The sequence below is a fragment of the Elaeis guineensis genome, chromosome 1 (genome assembly GCF_000442705.2).
Source record: "Elaeis guineensis isolate ETL-2024a chromosome 1, EG11, whole genome shotgun sequence".
Lineage (NCBI taxonomy): Eukaryota > Viridiplantae > Streptophyta > Magnoliopsida > Arecales > Arecaceae > Elaeis > Elaeis guineensis.
Window position 1 is genome coordinate 8,062,489 of NC_025993.2, and position 18,732 is coordinate 8,081,220.

The 18,732-nt window shown below is 35.1% G+C and overlaps 1 protein-coding gene and 1 long non-coding RNA gene across 4 annotated transcripts; one reads left to right on the forward strand and one right to left on the reverse strand.

Moving 5' to 3' along the window:
• The first annotated feature begins 2,873 nt into the window (after positions 1-2,873).
• LOC140853242 (uncharacterized) lies at positions 2,874-13,725 on the forward strand. Of its 2 annotated transcripts, XR_012136258.1 has the most exons (5): positions 2,874-3,140; positions 3,498-3,613; positions 9,774-9,833; positions 11,557-11,721; positions 13,362-13,725. It is a non-coding gene; the product is annotated as an uncharacterized lncRNA (long non-coding RNA). The 2 variants fall into 2 exon arrangements; XR_012136252.1 differs by lacking the exon at positions 9,774-9,833.
• On the reverse strand, positions 3,620-17,300 carry LOC105037907 (beta-galactosidase 7-like). 2 transcript variants are annotated; one of them, XM_073247414.1, is made up of 19 exons: positions 16,737-17,293; positions 14,353-14,448; positions 14,130-14,242; positions 12,492-12,558; positions 11,834-11,926; positions 11,593-11,736; positions 11,405-11,499; positions 10,577-10,685; positions 9,345-9,429; positions 9,097-9,215; positions 8,805-8,969; positions 8,322-8,503; positions 8,056-8,147; positions 7,688-7,800; positions 6,543-6,650; positions 6,091-6,198; positions 5,851-5,996; positions 5,377-5,686; positions 3,620-5,064 (listed from the first exon to the last, which is right to left on the reverse strand). In XM_073247414.1, the coding sequence occupies exons 1-19, from the start codon at positions 16,908-16,910 to the stop codon at positions 4,954-4,956; spliced, it is 2,430 nt and encodes an 809-aa protein (XP_073103515.1). In that variant the 5' UTR covers positions 16,911-17,293; the 3' UTR covers positions 3,620-4,953. The 2 variants fall into 2 exon arrangements, with proteins under 2 accessions (XP_073103515.1, XP_073103539.1); XM_073247438.1 differs by lacking the exons at positions 3,620-5,064; positions 5,377-5,686 and having other exon boundaries at positions 5,860-5,996; positions 6,098-6,198; positions 16,737-17,300.
• Positions 17,301-18,732: the final 1,432 nt, after the last annotated feature.

Here is an 18,732-nt window from a genome sequence, read left to right on the forward strand (position 1 = left end):
CACATAGTCCTGTACAGCAACTAGTACTGCACTGCTCCAATGAGCCTACGAGCAACTCTAAATCCTCCAATAATGATAAAAATATCAACTTCATCTTGTTCGATAAAGTATTAGGTAATAGAACACCACCTAGCAACCGCAGCACTTGCTATGACATACTGCTGTACTATCTTGTCTGGTGCATCATCTCAATGTACAAATATCGATAACGATCATCCAAATAATCTATCCTCACCGTGAATGATCGAAAAACTGGACCTCAGACTCAAACCCTAGCAATCGTAAGCACAAAGCCTGCCACTTTGGAATGGTAAACATGGGATCAACTCGATAATTGGATCACCATCAATTGGTATCCGATAAGGATGCTAACATCTTGTAACGTGATGGTCGTCTCACCGAATGAAAGATGAAATGTGTATCTCTGGACGCCATCTCTCAAGCAAGACAGTAATAAGACCAACATCCATCTGTATGCAATCAATTCGATACACTTCATAGAATCCCAGATATCGTAAATAATCTAGCATTCTAGGTGGGATATGCTCTATCCTCCAAAAGTCAGCATCGAATCGTCGTAGTCGAAGGTGTCTGGGCTTCTACAATAAGATATAATAATTAGATAACGTATATAACTTTAACAAAATTTTTTTATAAAAAATATAAGTAGTAAAAGTAGGATTGGAATGCTTACACCGTCATTTAAAATAGTCTGTGACCGATGGTGCTCCTACAATTAAGAATATCCTGTCTCGAGGGCTGGATGCCGTGGAGGTAAGCCATAACATGCTAATGAACCTAAAATAATGATATATATCCCAAGTTATTAGAGCATGAGAAATATGATAGCCATTCATTTCATGAAAATATAATTTTCAATGCATGAAATAATGTCACTAATTTATTATAGTAAATATCTGGTAGCATAATATTGTCACATAATACAACTTAAACATACAATACATTCATCTCTGGATATAAAAAACATTGAAAATACAATCCCACAAAAATATATAAAATAATATTAAAAATACATCTTCAGAGCTTTTAATTTCTTCACTGCTTGAAGTTAATGTGAGTTGAAGTATCCTAGACAGTGATACGATCATGATCCTGTTCTTATAAATACCACAGTGATTCTTACTTCTTATTTATGTATCATCCATCTTATTTCACAGTCTTGTTGACTTTGGTCTGCCTTTCTGCTTGGGTCTCAAACGATGATGATCAGAAATACATTTGAACATAATGTGTATCTAATAATCTTCATGTATAATAGATTAAACTCACCACTCCAATATTCATCTATCTCATTTCGACAGTATTTTTCTTAGTTTCTCCCACACGGCTGAAAATGTATGAGAAAATAAAAAAAAAATACTGTCAAAATTTTTTTCGAACCCTCTGCATATTGTTTGATTACTGTAATTACCTATAGAATTAAATGTAATTCCTAAACTATCCAAACTGGACAATCAATTGACTAATGTATATATTTTATGACAACCATACAAAAATATATAATTAAATTATAAAAATCTTCCTAAGTTTAGGTCGAGATTATACTTAAGTCCAGTATTTTGAAAAATATACACCAACAGTTTGATATTTATGAAAAACCTATAATTTAGTCCCACCTTAGGAGGTATGTGTAGATTTTTCGTAGACGTTAGGGATGTAGATGTAGGTTTTTCAAAATGTTGAACTCATGTGGTAATTTCGACCTAACATGAGAAGGATTTTTATAATTTATTTATATATTTTTATACGGATGCCGTAAAATATCCTACATTAGTCAACTGATGGGTCTACGATTCTATAAATTCAACATATTTAAAATTCTTAAATTAGCCTTGGATCTATTTTTGAATCAAGTCCGAGTCTATTTCTAAAAAGAATATAGGAAACAATAATATTAACCGAATTAATTAGAGATCCCTAATACATTGTAAATAAATAACAATAATGATAATAATGAGATTAAAAAAATAAAATAAATAAAAGAATGATGGTGGTGGGGCAGGGAGGTCGGCGGGAAGGCATCGCAGAGTGCCACGATGGAGGGCGTCGGGCGGGGAGGGGACGCAGGGGGGGTGCGAGGTGGGCGGGAGGGGGAGGAGGACTGGGGGGTGGGGTGGTGGGAGGGCGTCGGGCGGGAAGGGGGAAGGGGAGGGGGACCGGGGGGGTGGCACGGCGGGAGGGCCTCGGGCGGGAAGGGGACCCGCCAGGGGGTGGTGGCGCACGGGAGGTCGGCGGGGAGGGGGAGGAGGATCGGGGGGTGGGGTGGCGGGAGGGCGTAGGTGGGAAGGGGGAAGGGGAGGGGGACCGGGGGGTGCACGGTGGGAGGGCCGGGGGAGGGGGGGGTCGCATGGCGGGAGGGCATCGAATCCGGGAGGGGAAGGGGGGAGCGACAAATTGAAGGGGAGGGGAGAACATACGGGGATCGATGGAGAATGGGCGGGGATCGACGGTGAACAGTGGAGAAAGGGTTCGGTGGTGAACGGGCAAGAAGGAAAAAGGAATATTAAGGGTTTAAATCCATTTCAAATGGATTTTGAAAGTCATTTTAAATTTTAAATAATATTTTAAAAATACCATTTAAATGACGTTTTAAAGGCTACTTAAAATGTGATTTTTTTTTTTATCCTTTGATTCCACGAGGGCCAGAGAAGATGACGTGAAGCGAAAAAATATCATTTGAAATAATATTTTTTATTAAAAAATATTATTTAAAATAATATTTTATATTTTATATTATTTATTAAATAAGTTAAGTATATATTAATTTTATAAAAAAAATTAATATTATTTGATAAAGAACTCATTTTCCGCATGCAAAATACTCTATCATTCCCTAGCATAATAATTTGGCATAAGATGCGCCTTCCCCAATGTCAATGGCGAAATCAGGAGAAGGTTTGATGATAATGCGAGACAGCCTCTGCTTCCCCCGAAGGCATCGTACACGCGGTTTCTCTCCCACGCCGGCGACGAGCTCAAGAGCTTCCGGTCGTGCCTCCGGTGGCCCTGCGTCGACCACTCCGACGCCCCCCGCGCCGTCGTCTCCTGGTCCTTCTTCCTCCTACTCGGCCTCTTCGTCCCCGCCGCCTCCCACTTCCTCTTGATCTACTGCTCCCCTGGTGAGTTGAGATCCCTCGTCTACCTCTTCCTCGACCATTCCTCTTCTTCCCCACAATCTGCTGCTTTCTTCTATTTTTTCTGGGATCCATTTGGTATTGCTTTTGTTTTCTGTTTTTTTTTTTTCCTAAAAATCCCCCAAAAAAGAAGTAGACTGAATAACTTGTATCATGAAACCTTTTGTTTTTCTAAATTATTTCTAACATCTTTAATAAAGCTTTTGCTAAGAATAGTGCTTTCATTTTTTATAAGAAGGATTGATATTGCTGACAAAAATAATGAAAACAAAAGTAAAGAATAGAATTTTTGAGCGCATGCTATCAGCATCAATCCCCCCTTGGTATTTTACTAATTTGTAGAGAAACAGAAATATTAACACAACGACGACGATAAACACGCCCTTATCTTCTTCGATTCCAAACTGAGCTTCCGAGAGCTGCACAAAGCCTCATCTGGCTTCGAGTCGGAGTCTTCGGTACGCGCAACTTTTCCAGATAAATCCTCCCTCTTTAAAAATTCTTTTTTATCGTTTACTTTTTATACATTAGTAGAAATTCTTCACTAACAAGCAATTTTCTCCAGCATTATTATGATCTTGTGATTTAGTTATCAACTTTCATGTTAGATGAACTCTCCACATTTTAGCTGTTCTTGATTCTAGATACACTAATGATTTGGTCGGCATAAAGGGTTTTTAAGATGCCAACTTCTATTAGTTCTTGTTTCTAACCATTCATATATCTAAAATTGCAGTACCTGCAACTTATTTTTTTACCTTTTTTTCTGGTGTAGTTTAGTTAGAGATTATTTTCATTTTCACATATTGTTGGTTAAAAATTTCTGGATCAGTGCCAAAACCAAGCTTTTGATGATCCACATGATTTATGGTTTTAATCATAATTAACTTAACCCAACAAGTGGGTTCTCAAACATTCATTTTAAAATTTGAGATCAATTGGAAAGATTAAAAATTTCGCTGAGCTACTTAGCACCATCTTATATTAAGGTGAAGACAAGAGCACATGTTAAAAAATTAAGCTGCTTCTACTGAATTATTCAGAAGCAGCATTACCTAAAACTTTGCTTTTTCGCATGGTGAATTTCCTTATCCATTCACAGAAGATATCCAAAAGGATAGAGAGAATCCCTATTAATCCCACGAAAGTGATTAAAACGCTGATCTAATTTTCCATGCAAGATTCTTTTCCTTGAGGGAAAGGTTAGGCAGCCACCAAATAGCTTTCATTAAGCAAATGAAAGTAAGAGGAAGTGTTATTATTCTAGAGTAAAGATAAGAGCAATCTAGACCATAAAAAGGAAAACCCAGATATAAAACCTCTCCACCAACAAAAATTTCAGAAGTTGCAAGAAAGAATTCGTCTTCTTTTTTATTTTGTGAGAAGATAATCTAATCCATTTTCTGACTAAAAGTAGATAATAGCAAGAAGCTCCATTACCATCCTCTTCCATATAACACTAAATAAACTGTTCTTGACTTCTTTATTTATGCAAATTGGATACATGATACACTGTTCTTCATTCTAAGTCATAATGGAAAGGATGGATCACCTTTTTTATTGGGATTGCTAAATCATTAAGCAATGAAAGACTTGTTTATTTCATGAGTCAATTACATTCATCACTCAACAATTACTTCTCTCTTATTTTGCTCAAAAAAAAAAAAAATCTGATCTCTAATGAAGGCTGGTGTGATTTTGCTGTCATGTTGGTTTCCGAGAATTTGTATTGATGTACTATTGAATATCAAAATGAATAATCATTGGTCCATGTAGACTGTTTGCAAATTGCTAGAGATCAAACGCAATCAGCCACAACTAATAGAGATTTTGCAATGCCTGGGCATGGGTCTCCTCCAAATGTTGTGGCTAATATTGGGATTGAGCATCTCCTCTTACCCACACAGGCCTGTTTTTCAAACATGCAAAAGCACAAATTAAATTATTGTGAGAATTATATGAAAAAATATTCTCAAGTTTGTTAGAAACCTTATTTTTATTGATCCTGATAATTCAATGTATCTTGCTGGCAAAAAACATGCTTAAAAGTTGAGAAATCTCATGAACTATTCTTTTTTGAGTGAAATAAAAAGAACTTAAAAGTCTCAACAACTCTACATACTCTAAGAGGAAAGAACTTTGAACAGTGCTTCATGTGTAGCAAGTCAATATTTTTATGGTGGTGGACATGCATGTAGATTGAGAATGTTGAAGAGGTTACCTTCTTGATAACAGCTTTGGATGAGACTGCATGACAACTTCCTAAAGCATAGTTTTCACAATCTCCAATAGGGTTTCCGTAGCTTGCAAACTTTATAGAGGATATGGCTTCCCCTTCATGACATTGGAGCTGAACGCTTGGTTGTTTTCTTTTTGAAAATAGGGAAGGTGAAAAGGACTCGGCCACATTACTGCAAATATGAGTAACTGAGATGGTCTTCAATGTGATACCAAGAGGGTCTCCACCCATTTCTTCGAAAAGAACCAGGAGGTTCCCAAAAGGTTTCAGAAAGGACTGAGGAACATGATACCTAGTAGTTGGCCATCAGTCAAGTGATAGACACATAAATTTGTCAGATGAAAGAAGACATGTAAACAAGTATTAAGCATCATTGTAACTATTCCATTCGAGACACTATAATTAGAGACTGAAATAGAAATAAACATGGCTCATGAATTGAAAAACTCTACTTACAGAGTTTGTGATGGCTGTCCATTGGGACTAGCAAACGAGACCCAATAACGGCCAATGCTTTCTCCATTTATCCACACCTCGCCTTTACCCATACTCGAAAGGTCTAGTGCCACCGGCTTGGTACCAAATGGAGCATCGAAAGTTGTCTGTACAATAGAAAGACTTACAAATATTAGTTTCTTAATAAATGGATCTCTGGCAGTAGATTGTATAACTATGACATGGAGATTGACATTCTACCTCATACCATGTGAGAGGCCTATCTATAGAGCTCCCATCAGTTCTCCAAACCACCTTTTGTAATCCTTGTTGGGTGTAGATTTCTAGCTTTTCCCCTAATAAACCAATCTGCATTTTGTCTTTGTCAATCAAATGCATGTTTTTGTGGTCATACAATATTGCTTCCCATGTGAATAGAGACCTTTTAATAGCTAATACTTATTTAAATAGTGAAAAACAATGTGATGTTTTCACCAAACATAGTGAATAAGAACTTATAGAAGAGCACGTCTACGATGTTTTGATAGAGAAGAGCACATTTAACATCAATGCTGAACAAACGTGGAGCTATAAATTCCTCAGAAATAAAGTATACCTATGAATTTTAAGATAACCACCATCTTTTTTATGGTTTTACAATCATTACTTTCAAAGCTTGTCTTATCAAAGAAGACTTTATTGCTAGAGTATACCTGGTATCCCCACAGCCAGTTAGTGAGATTTTGAGGTCCACTTCCACTGCAGTTGATGCTCACTCTACGAAGTCCAGCAATCCTTTTCTCAAGATATGCCCCACCATCCTTCAAATCCATACAATAAATATAAAGCCAACTTTTTCATAGTATGCACTAAATAAACAATGTTACAAAGAATGCATATATGAAGTTTTCTATTGAGCTCTATTTGTGGCCCTTGTTCTGATTGAAGTTTTGACTGATGTTGCAATATTTTGTCTGTGTTTTACCATTAGAAAGTTAAAGGGCAATTTCCTTTAAAAAAAGGAAAAAAATAAAAGTCAAGGAACCAGGTTGAATATCTTCAATATTGGTGAGATGGCTTAAAATTTCACATATGGTCATTAAGAATTTTAATTCTAAACACGGGCCAGGAGTATGGAGGATTATATCAGAAACATGAACATAAAAAAAAGCATTTCTCTCTGAGGGAAATGGTAAAGGATGTTCAGATGAAAATAGAGCATAACATCTAATGTATTCTCATAAGAAATAAATCCAGTGTTGCAAGCACTTAATAATGTAGGAGGGGCTAGCACTTCTTCATGCATCTTTCCAAATTGTCATGCTCTTCTCTCCCTTTCTCTCTCAGGAGGGAAAAAAAAAAGAGAGAATCTACAAGTTAGAATAATGTGTTTTGGTGTAGCAGAGGTCATATGCACCCAGAGTTAATGCTGCACTAGTTAGAATAAGCAGACAAGAGAAAAGAATATGTAGATCCTTGATCAAGATTTGGGCTATAAATTGAAAAACAGATTCTACAAGTACAAACAAAAAGAAGTATCTCTTTATGAGCAATACCATACTCTATACTTTGTGACACAAAAAATTCTTGAAAAATAAACTGCAGTTCAGAAAATGTCTCCAAAATAAATTTGTGACTCAAAATTCTAGTTCAATATTTTCATAAAAGAGTTTCCTATAGATTTCTTTTTAAAAGAAAAAATCGTTGTGTCTCAAGAGTCCTCTGCCTTCTAGATTTTTCTTCTCTCTCTTTTTTCTAATACCTCATTCAGTACTTTGTTATAATTTTTTTGTTCATATTTCTTTTTTACTTTCAATTGTTAACTGTAAATAACAAGAACTGGAAGTAAGATTCTTACCGGTAATCCAACCATGACGCTCAACAATGAGATGTTGTTCTGCCCTTCCCTTAATGAAATGTTTTTCTCCAAAGTCATATTTGGAGGTCCATCGGAACTCCCATGCACACTTCCTAATTACATTTTGGAGCAAAGGTATGCAGCTTTATCAATGCTAGAAGAGAGAAATTCAGAATGTCAACAATAACAAGTCACGCTAATACTAGCAAAATGAAAAGTAGTGCTGTTTTTCCTGATCTTACTAATTTTCCGCTTCATCTGTTTTGGTCAGTAACGGACATGGAAGATGTACAAATTTATTTAGTTTGTGAACTGCATCTATTTTATCAGGGAAGAAACCTGTTTTCTTAAATTCATAAGTTACCTACCCACAAACTCATCATTTACAAAAGCATGTAACACATGAGCTCGAGAATCAACACTGAGTGCTTGCTGACCATCACTGGATTTGTGGTTGTAGCTGCATTTCAGGATAGAGGGTATAAATGCGATTGACTACTTGGGCAATTAATGATACTACAAGTAAAGGATTTATCAAGATTTCAAAAAAAAAAAAAAAAAAAAAAACAAGTAGTGTATTGCTTACAAATACCTCGTAAGATTCATAAAACAAGAATAGTATGTCTCATACTACCTGAAAGTATACCAAAGATAATCTGTCCCATCTTTTGTTGTTGACATTTGTTCCAGCAGTTCTATGTTTGTGAATGAAGCATGGTGAACGTTAGGTATTCCCTCTGTGAATGTACTCCATTTGTTAGCATTGTTAAAGCTCTGAACTGCTCTTGCTGATCTGTTTCCATACTGAGCACTAACCTGTGAAAGACAATGAAGAACCGTAGTGTTATTACATTATTTAAGTGGTCTAATTGTTTACACTAATGAAAGATGAGTTTGAAACTGAAGTTGGTATATTACCACAACCTTCTCTAATGGGATAAAACAGTCAATGATTAGATACAAGGATCCAAATTATAGCTCATCTAGAATTTCAGCAATATTTGTGTATATGTCAAAGAAGGGAAGAAAAGAGGATAAAATGCTTGAAAGAAGCAAAGCAAGGAGTAAAACAAAATCAGTCTCAGAGAATTTGATCTTTAGGATGCAGTGAGATCACCTCTGCAGTATTGAAGGCTACCCTTTTGCAGTCTGGCAGAATACTTATGGACTTGGAAGGCAATTCATATGTTGCATTATGAAGACTCACGGTTGCATTGAGATGCTGGGCAAAGTTTACAAGAAATGCAGCACACTTTCCTGAATTTGTTTGAAAAACATGTGCCTGTATTGAAAACATCCATTAAGTATACCAATGATTTCAAATATACCTAAGGCATCATCAGAAAAAGTAAAAAAGAAGAACGAAAGAGAGGTTTAATGTCAATGTTCTAAGCCTTCTGCAGTTTTACCTCCTGTTGTTGACCCAGCGAAAAATTAGTATAGGTTCCCCAAAGCAGCGGCTCAGAGGATAGCTTAATTGCAGCATGCAGTTCTCTAAGATGACCCCATGTAGGTAGCCAGATCAAGCCTGGATGAAGTCATAGAGATGTATGATCAGAACATGAAGAATGTATTTCTTCTTCAATCAAGGATGACTTTCCCCCTTTTTCAAGTCAATCATTGAAGAAATACAAGACTTACAACTAATAACACTAACCATATTCATCCAGAGGAGCTCGATCATAATAGCTTGTTGTTACATATGAGGAGGGAGACTTCCCAAAGTTCGTTCCTCCATGGTACTGCATTAAGATCAGTTGTCTGATGATATAATTTTAAAAGAAGTTTATCTGCACCACACACTGGCACATGCATAATATATTTCTGGAAAAAAAAAAAAAAAAAGAACATCATTATAGTGGATTCATGGAAAGCAGCAGTTTTCTTTTATGTTGAACGTTCCATTTTACATCTGGATATTCTGTTTGGCACTCTGATTTCTTGTTTTTAAGCTGTTCATCCATGATTTTCTTTATAATTGTAAAAGTTAGCTTGTTTCAGCAGTGACATCTGGACTGTCATCTCTTCAATCTAATATTCAAATTATCCATACCGTGTGACTCGTATCATCATGTAATTGTATCAGAAGGAGGTTACTCAACAACAGGGCTATTGCAATAGAAGAATAAACCGCTGAGATGAAAGAGTATATTCCCCCTCTTGATAAAATATAGCTTATTGAACATTTAGCCTCCAAAAATCGCTAATTGCATATATACCCCTTAAATCATACTATTTTTGCATGGATACCCCTTCCACTGAATATTTGGCTGATAGAATTAATGAACAATAGTTTTAAGTGTAAAATGGCTTTACTATTATTTTGCATTAACAGCCTTGATACATTCATATACAAATATAGCTCTTTTCAATACAAATGGAATATTATTTTTTAGGGTACTAATGTAAAAGGGTAATAGCGACAAATAATAATCAAAATGGTTATTTATTAATGCCATTAATCAAAATCTAACAAGAGGGTTATGAGGTTATCCATGCAAAAACAAGATGATTATATATATATATATATATATATATATATATATATATATATAGTGATCTTCAGAGGTTAAATACACGCTAAGCCATACTTGCAAGTGTATATTTATGCCAAAAAAAAGCCCTGCAAGGAAATGTACTTGAAATAAGGTTAGTACTAATTATTAATTATTATCTTTAAAGTGAGAATCATTAAGGCATGATAGCAAATGTTTCTGTGGCATAACCTTTTACAAGCCATTCCATTGTTCAATGTTCGAACCAACCCTATTTCGAGGCTCAAATTATAAAGGGGATCTAAGAGATATCTTAGTATTTGATAGATTTCAATTCTTTATGCAAAACGTACTAGAAGTTATATAATGAAACAAGTGGAAGAAAAACACATACCATGTAGTAGTTCACGAAGCTTCCATTCTTTCTTGCAATGAACAGTGCGACAGAAAATGCTAGATCTTCGGCACGCCTCATGGATGGTTCCTTACCATATACTGGGTATCTACATGGCAAGAGTCATCCATTAATCTTCTTGGAGGACAGACATCAACAAAACATTGTAGGACATATGACATGAGTTCACATAAGCCGCCATTATGTTGTCCAATATAACAGTGACATTACTAAGATGCTAGCCACTAGCCTAGCTGGAAAAATTGACCCTCATCTTATATCAACAACTAGTTAAGGCTTTCAAAAGAACCAAAACTGTGAGATGGATCTTTACTATTTTTTATGATACAACAAGAGAATGAGACATCTTCATAAGAACCAAAGTGTGGGAATTGTATTTCCTGTATTCTACTAATATTGAGTGTTTGTGAGACAAGGAGAGGAAGAGACAAGAAAGACTGTGCAAGGGTCTTTTCCCTCTTGCTATCAAGGTTATTTCGGGAAGAGAGTGATAAATGGAATCTTGGTGGAATAGTGAAAACAATAAAAATAAAAAAATCTCACTTTTAAATACAATATGGAAATACTAGCATTATGTTCAGTTTATATGAACATGGACAGATATAGAAACCAGATAAAATGGCTGATGCTTTTTTTTTTTGACGAATTAGTTCAGTTGCATAGCTCTACCATAAGGCATTTGTCTTATATAATCAAATTGAATGTTTAAGATATGAAGTGTACCAGAAAGTGATCATCTGAATTTTGAGAGCATTGAGAATACAAAATAAGGAGACCAATGATAGGTGTGTTTTGTTGAAAGCATACCTTTGGGTCCAATTTTCTGTCCAAAGTGATGGCTTTGTAGGTGAATTTGGCCCTGCAAATGTCTCTCCACATTTCAATCCATTGCAGGTATTTATCTGCGCATGAAGTTTCAACCATTTGATTGTTACAGTATTAACTTGCAATTTTCACAGGAGTCATGAGTCTAGATATGAACTAAGAATGCGGACCACTGGATCAGGAGCATCATCTTGCTTGCACATCATCCATGGGACCCCAGTTTGTAAACCCACAGCCATAGATGCTGCCCAGCGAACATAAGGAGGTCCTCTCTCATGAAATGCAGGCTCCACCATTTGGTACTCATTCTCGATCTGCATGTTATATTATGCATATCATTTTGTTTAAGTGAGTCTCGCATAACATTATATAGCCATAATGATAAAAAGAGTTTTAGTCAACATGTGTCACCTGAGAAACTATGATCGGACCTCCTTGAGGATAATACAATTTCTCAAACTTCATCAAATTCACTATGTTTTCCACAAATCTTTTCATGTAGAACTGCATGTGAACCAGCCAACTTAAGCAGCAGAATTAGCCAACACAAGCAAAGTGCTCTGAAGACATTGTACATGATTTTTTTTCTTTTATGATCAGTTACATTAATATTAATCATTGATATATAACCTCGATTACTGTAATAAGAATAGAGTTTCTTAATAGAGTGTTATTCAAAGTCACAACAGCTTTCTTTTCTTTTCTTTTTTTCCTCCAAAAAATGGAAAGGGTCTCTTTTGAAAGGAATATTTTTATGTATTATATTTTTATGCACATTTCTATTTCCAAGTTTTCTGAGGAAAGGTTCACTCTGTTTGGTGTCTGAATGCATAGTTGAGAGACATTTTCTGAGCAATGTATCTGAGAGATATTTGCGATGAGCCTTATTTGAAAATCTAGTTAATGAATAGATTTAGTATGAGCAATGGTCTGAGGGGGGGGGGGGGGTGGGGGGTGTGTGTGTGAGAGAGAGAGAGCGAGTAGGTAAAGCAGCAAATTTTAAACTCCAAATAGTTGCCTATGGTGTGAAGGGACTGGTAGAATTCATGGATTTCGTGCAGTCATGTACCTTGAATGGTTCATTGTCAGACCGAAAAACAATTCCTGGAACATCATGCAACCAAAATGGGAAGCCTCTGCAGAACACAAGTTCACATAGCATTAAGGAAATGTTAGCAGGGCAAAAAATTAGGTAGAAGTTTTTTTAAAAGACTAAAAGTACAAATATAGCGATACTTTTTTTTTCTTTCCATTGGTTATCAATATCTTGGATTACACTTTGAGGATTTCACTACTACCATGCATATATACCTTGAGTAATTATGATTTTTTTTTTTTTTGAGAAAAACAGTAACGAGCCACCTCATTGATAAACATGGAAGTTGATTCCCTCAAATGGATGATTTCACAAATGAGTTTTTTAAGCTCTTGCAGAGAAGATTTAGGAGTTGTAGCATTGTGCATATGATGAAAGGTGGGAATCAGATTGTGCATCTCTCAGCAAAATTGCTTATTAACTGGGTTGTGAAATAGTTTGGTTGGATGATGACTCCTACTTTATTTGAATTAGTTATTGGAAGATGGCATGTGTTTCATGACTTAATTAAGTCATTATCTTCAGAAGAAAATCCATGTATGAGTTCATTTAGATTAGAAAGCATCAAAGTGTTTTCTTATTTTTTTATCTCTTTTGCATACACGCTACTTAAGCACCGCAAATTAAATACAGTATATAGAAATTTATGGCTTTCTTTGCCTTGTTGAAGACTACATCCAATCTCTTAATGATGGCTTAAAAAAAGATGCAAACACAATCATGTAGATCGTACTTCACTCTCTATTTTTATTGGAGACCAAATCCTCTAGAATGTAAACTATTATAAATATCTTTTATAAACTTGCATTCAAATGTGTATAATTTCTCCATTTTCTTTTACAGTCTTTAACTTTTACATGAGCCCTTTGTTGGATCACATAAAGCCCTTTTGCCTTCACAATGTAAGACTAGAGGCATGCATTGAGAATTCAACAGACAATGTCACAAGTTTCACCTTCTTCAAATCATGCAAAGCATTTGCTGTGTGGAAGGCATTCGGTGGTTAGATTTAGATTGATGATGCATTAGATGGTATGACTAATGAACTATCTGCTATTTCTTTTGATTTATACAACTTGAGCTCCCCAAAATATGAACTAGTCTTGGTCTACCATAAGCATCAGTCTGTAAAAGGCTAAAAATTCAAGTCCTGAAATGTATTCTATATTATGTTCTTAGAAAATGGTTTGTAAATTCTTACTTTAAAGGGTTGTGTGTGATGTGGTTCTCTCTCGTTCTCACTGCTGGAATCTCTCCCCATGCAAACACTGAGGAAGGTCCCAACCGATGGTTTGCACCAACTATATTAATCATCATAATTCAATTGAATTTCAGGGTACTTCTATTAAATGTTCCAGGGTTTTTGTCCTTTTAAATCAAGGACTGAACGATTTAATAACTTCTCCCTTTCCTTTCTTCCAAAAATATATATATATATATATCTCTTTTCTTATTGGATTTCAACCAGATTTCTTCAAAATGATAAGATTTTATCAGCTAAATGTATTCTAGTATCACATGCATGCTTTTGTTAAAAAAAATAAATGTATTAAAAAATGATATGTTATTAATTTGCAGTTTTACATGTGCTGAAAAAATAGCATTTCATACCCATATTTCCATTCGGACTCAATAAAGGGACCCATCCTAAGGCTTACATAGAGGCCTTGAGCTTGAATTTCTTTAATGAATCTCACAAGGTTGTACCTCCCTTCAAAATTAAACTAAAACAAAACATAGATCATATAATGTCTCAGTGATAATGCCACAACATTTGGTGAATGCTTAATATTAGTATAGAAAAATAGCAGAGTAGATGTGATAGATAACTTGCCTGTCCTCTGATTGGCTCATGAGCATTCCAAAACACATAGGTTTGTATGACATCAAGGCCACCTTCCTTGGCTTTAGCTATGAGGGATGGCCACATCTGCCAATTTATCACATTGTTAATTTATATAGTAAATCCTTCAAATGAACATTTCTGTTTAACTACTGTTGATATCAACCGAAAAATTTACACATTTAGACATAATTGATCAAAGATCATTGTATTTACAGTTACTGATGATAGTTAAAACATGACTCCCATCCAGAACAATAAACTACAAATTTCAACTCCTAAGCTGAAGTATTAGAGAAAAATCTAATACAAAGAAATTCATGTTGCCTATAATTGTTCCATTTGCTTAATTTCTTTAAAAATTCATCACTTATTATGCGCCTTGCATCATGATTTAGATAAAAAATGACCACATCATGGCAGGTAATTTTCAGCTGACTAGGTAGGATGTAGAATCTGCTGACTCATATCCCACTTCAAGCACTAAGAATTAGCATGGATTTTTTTTAATCTTCGTCTAGATCTCCAAAGCTGAGCATTTTAATTTTTGCTCCCTTTCTTTTATTCCATTTGAGAATTTGGAACTTGGAAATGCTATCCTTACATTGATTGTATTGTCTGTCAATTGTGGAAAAGAAGGATTCATAGTGTGGAATATTCATATTTAAAAGAATCCCAATGCATACCTAGATCACCTGAACTATAGATTCTTCATATCTTAAAGAATTCCAGTCCACAGCTAGCTCACCTGAAGCTAAGCTGCTAGTTTATTTTCTAGTACAGTATCTTATGACGACTTGTGGCCTTGTAAACCAGAATAGTATGTGTACCATATCACTATTGATTGCAACAATATAATAAGGGTACAGCTGATGCACAGCATCCAGAATATTTCGAATATTTTTTCTATAGTTTTGCTTACTGCTCCTCTTTTTAAATAGCCAGTTCCCCTCAAGCTCTATCTAAAGAAGCATTTTTTAGAGGAGAGAGAGAGGATTGAATTAATGGATAACTCCACTTCAAAGAATCATAATTCTCTTACGACATCCATTTGGCAAACCATTATCTTGAATAATAGGGTGATATATAAATATTGATTGTTTGCTACTGCTATTGGAGCACACAAGGGATTTCTTGTTGTTTATAAGCATGGCTTGGGAAGTCAATATCATTAACAGGCCATGATTACTTTATATATATAAACAGTTTTCAAATATCATATACAGCAACCATTAATTTCAACCATCAATTATGCAAATCATGATGCCAAAGGCTGAAATAAATGAAATCATGTTAGCATAAGATTTTACTTTGACCATTTCTATTGGATAGAAGCTTGGACAAGCTTTATCAGTGGACCACTAAGACCAAGGCGAGGTTTCCAAGTTCTAAAAGAGCACCAAAATCCTAACTGGAGCTGGTATTTTGGGCACCATCCTTCTAGGTTCATCGTCGGTATTTGTTGAATCAACTAGACTAGTCTAAAAAATAACCTCAAAACAGTAACGATAACCGGTGTTTGAGAAAATTGTATGGTGAACCTGTTGATAGAAGTACTCCTAAAATACTTCATTCTATCTCTGGATTAAAGATATCTCCATTAACTTTATGGAAAAATAAGTACCGTAATCTTTAAGTTTTTTTTTAGATATATTTTAAGTTTTTTTAATTTAGATATATTTGATTAGAGAGAATTAGATTTTAAAATGAGCATGAAAATGAGTGGCTCTTATTCTAATTATTTGATTTGCGTCCCATTCCGATTTCAATTTCGAAGAGAGTGAGAACGTCTTAATTTTCGAAAAGCCAATTCCTACTGTCTCCTAGTATTCAAATTCTATTCCGATTTTGATTTTCATGTCGTAGGATATGACCATTCTGATTTCTATATATTTCAATTCATTTTGATTTCAATTTTAGTTACAAACAAATATATCCTTAATTTGCATATCCATCCTAAAGTTTGATAGGGTCTATTGTCACAAATGATTCAATATAACCTTTGCTTAAAGAGTTGGGTCCAGACCAACTCACTTCTAGCTCGCAATATTGACTAACCTAATCAACTTGCTTCCCTAGCGGCTTGCGGCCAAGCCCAACCAGGTTTGATTGGGAAAACGACAACCCAGTCCCAATTGAAACAATCCAAGAGAAACAACAGAGGAGAGAGTAACTCCATCTGGTGACCAATTCCTGAAACTCTACTCCGTTTTTTTTTTTTTTTTTGGTAAAAAATCCTTGTCTTCTTTTTTTTTGGTAAAAAATCGCTGTCTTTGAAAGGAGCAAGATTTCAATACCACGCATTGATGCAGCCAAAGAAAGCAATAGCAAATGATACACCGAAGTCTAGAAAGAGAGAGAGAGAGAGAGAGTACCTCAGGAGTGCTGCGAGGGTAATGAATGGAACCAGAGAAAAGTATCCTTCTAGTTCCATTTATGATCAAAGCTCTTCCATCATACGTTACGTCTCCTCTTCCACCTGCTGCTTCTCCGCCGGCAACCATAATGAACATGGATAACACCACCACCACCACCTTCTTGAGAGCCATATCGCCTTCCAAGAATCCACAACACCTCCAAAACCTCTTTTGCTCTCTCTTAAATACTAGTCCACTTCCTGAACATTAATTATGACTCCCATATCCTCATTGAGAGAGAGTTGGTATGCTGACCAGAAGCAGAGAATTCTTCTTTCAAACAAGGAAAAAGAGAACTACATATCCAAAAAAGGGAAGGAAACAATCCTTGCTTTCTAGATTTGGGCCCCTGAGATTGCTGGTTTTCTTTTTCTGGCTCTTGCTTCATGAAATTTTGTAGAAGATTTTAATATAAAAGGGGGAGGGGGTCTAACACTTGACATTTGGGTCAGCTCAAATTGGAAGTGTAGAAGAAAAGGATACCAGAGAGAGAGAGAGAGGTGAGGTTGGCGTTGGGGTGCACGTCAGGGGAATGGGGAGAGGCGATGTAACCTATTGCCAGCTTGCGTTTTATGGACGTAGCGACGCATAAGATGAGCCGGGAGGAGGGGGTTGAGGATAGGATGAAGAGTGGGCGATTTTCTCTTGAACAGTCCCTGCCATTCAGGGATTGTTTCAAAACTCAACAAGGAAGCAAATCCCGTATTTTCAGCTGGAGTAAAATGGAAACAAGAGACATGCAGATTATAATGTTTTTAGTTAGATAAAAGAGAAAAAAAAAAGTTTATAACGGTAACTCGTAGGTATTTGTATACTATAAGATAAACAATTAAATCGCCATACACATAGTTATTTATTAAAATTTATATATTTAAAATATATTATAATAATATTATATTATAGCTAAATACTCAGCCAGCACCTCTCTTGTCCTTCGAGAAGATTCGAGATTCAAATCTTATGTATTGTTGATGTTATAGTTTGCGTACTTATAAATTATATAATTGTGATATTGTATTATTATACTTGCTCCTACATTATTATAATTGTATAATGGATAGAGTTATGTACTATACTAACAATATTGTATTACATTAATTGATATGTTATATTGATATTAGGATTAGAAATATCGATTTTATCTAAATTCTTATATTAATATAAATACTTAATATATGATATGTCATTATAATATATTGTATATTATATTATATGCTACAAAGTTAGTTTTTTCTATCAAGACTAGCTGGAGTTTTTCTTTTTCTAATGAAAAAGACCACTTGGGGTTATCTAAATATAAAAACTGAAATAAATTATTTTCAATAACCTTGAAAATGAATATCGTGAAACGGAAAATATTTTTACTTCCATTTTAATAGCTTAATTTCATCTTTATCTTTTAAAAAAAATAAACAAATAACATACTGACACAATAATTTCTTGCATAAGAGATTTTCACTGAAGCATGAACCTTCTATATGATGCCCTCATCATACCATAGAATACTATGTGACTGTTGATTACCGCTATCAAGAAATATACACTCATCGAATAAGGCATGGGCATTTGCCCTTTGTGATACATAATGCGTATAGTTTGATATTATCCATCTTTTAATAGCAGCCATCTAAAGATGTATGGCACTCCAATATGCAGTCTGCACCATAGAGAATTTTAGTTGTTTCCGCTAACGATCGATACTCTTATTTTACAAATTAAAAAAAAAATCATCTAACTTATTTTATACAGCTTATTAATTTGGGTATCATCGGTTTCCACTCAACAACCCTACATGTAGGTATAAAAAAAAAAAAACTTTTTTTTTTTCTAGAGCTGATCATGGACTAAGCCTCAAATCTAAATTATATTTATTTAAAATTTAATATTTCTTGTGTCCAAACCCAGCCCATGATCATCTCTACCCATACCCATGATCACATCTGATGCATGAATA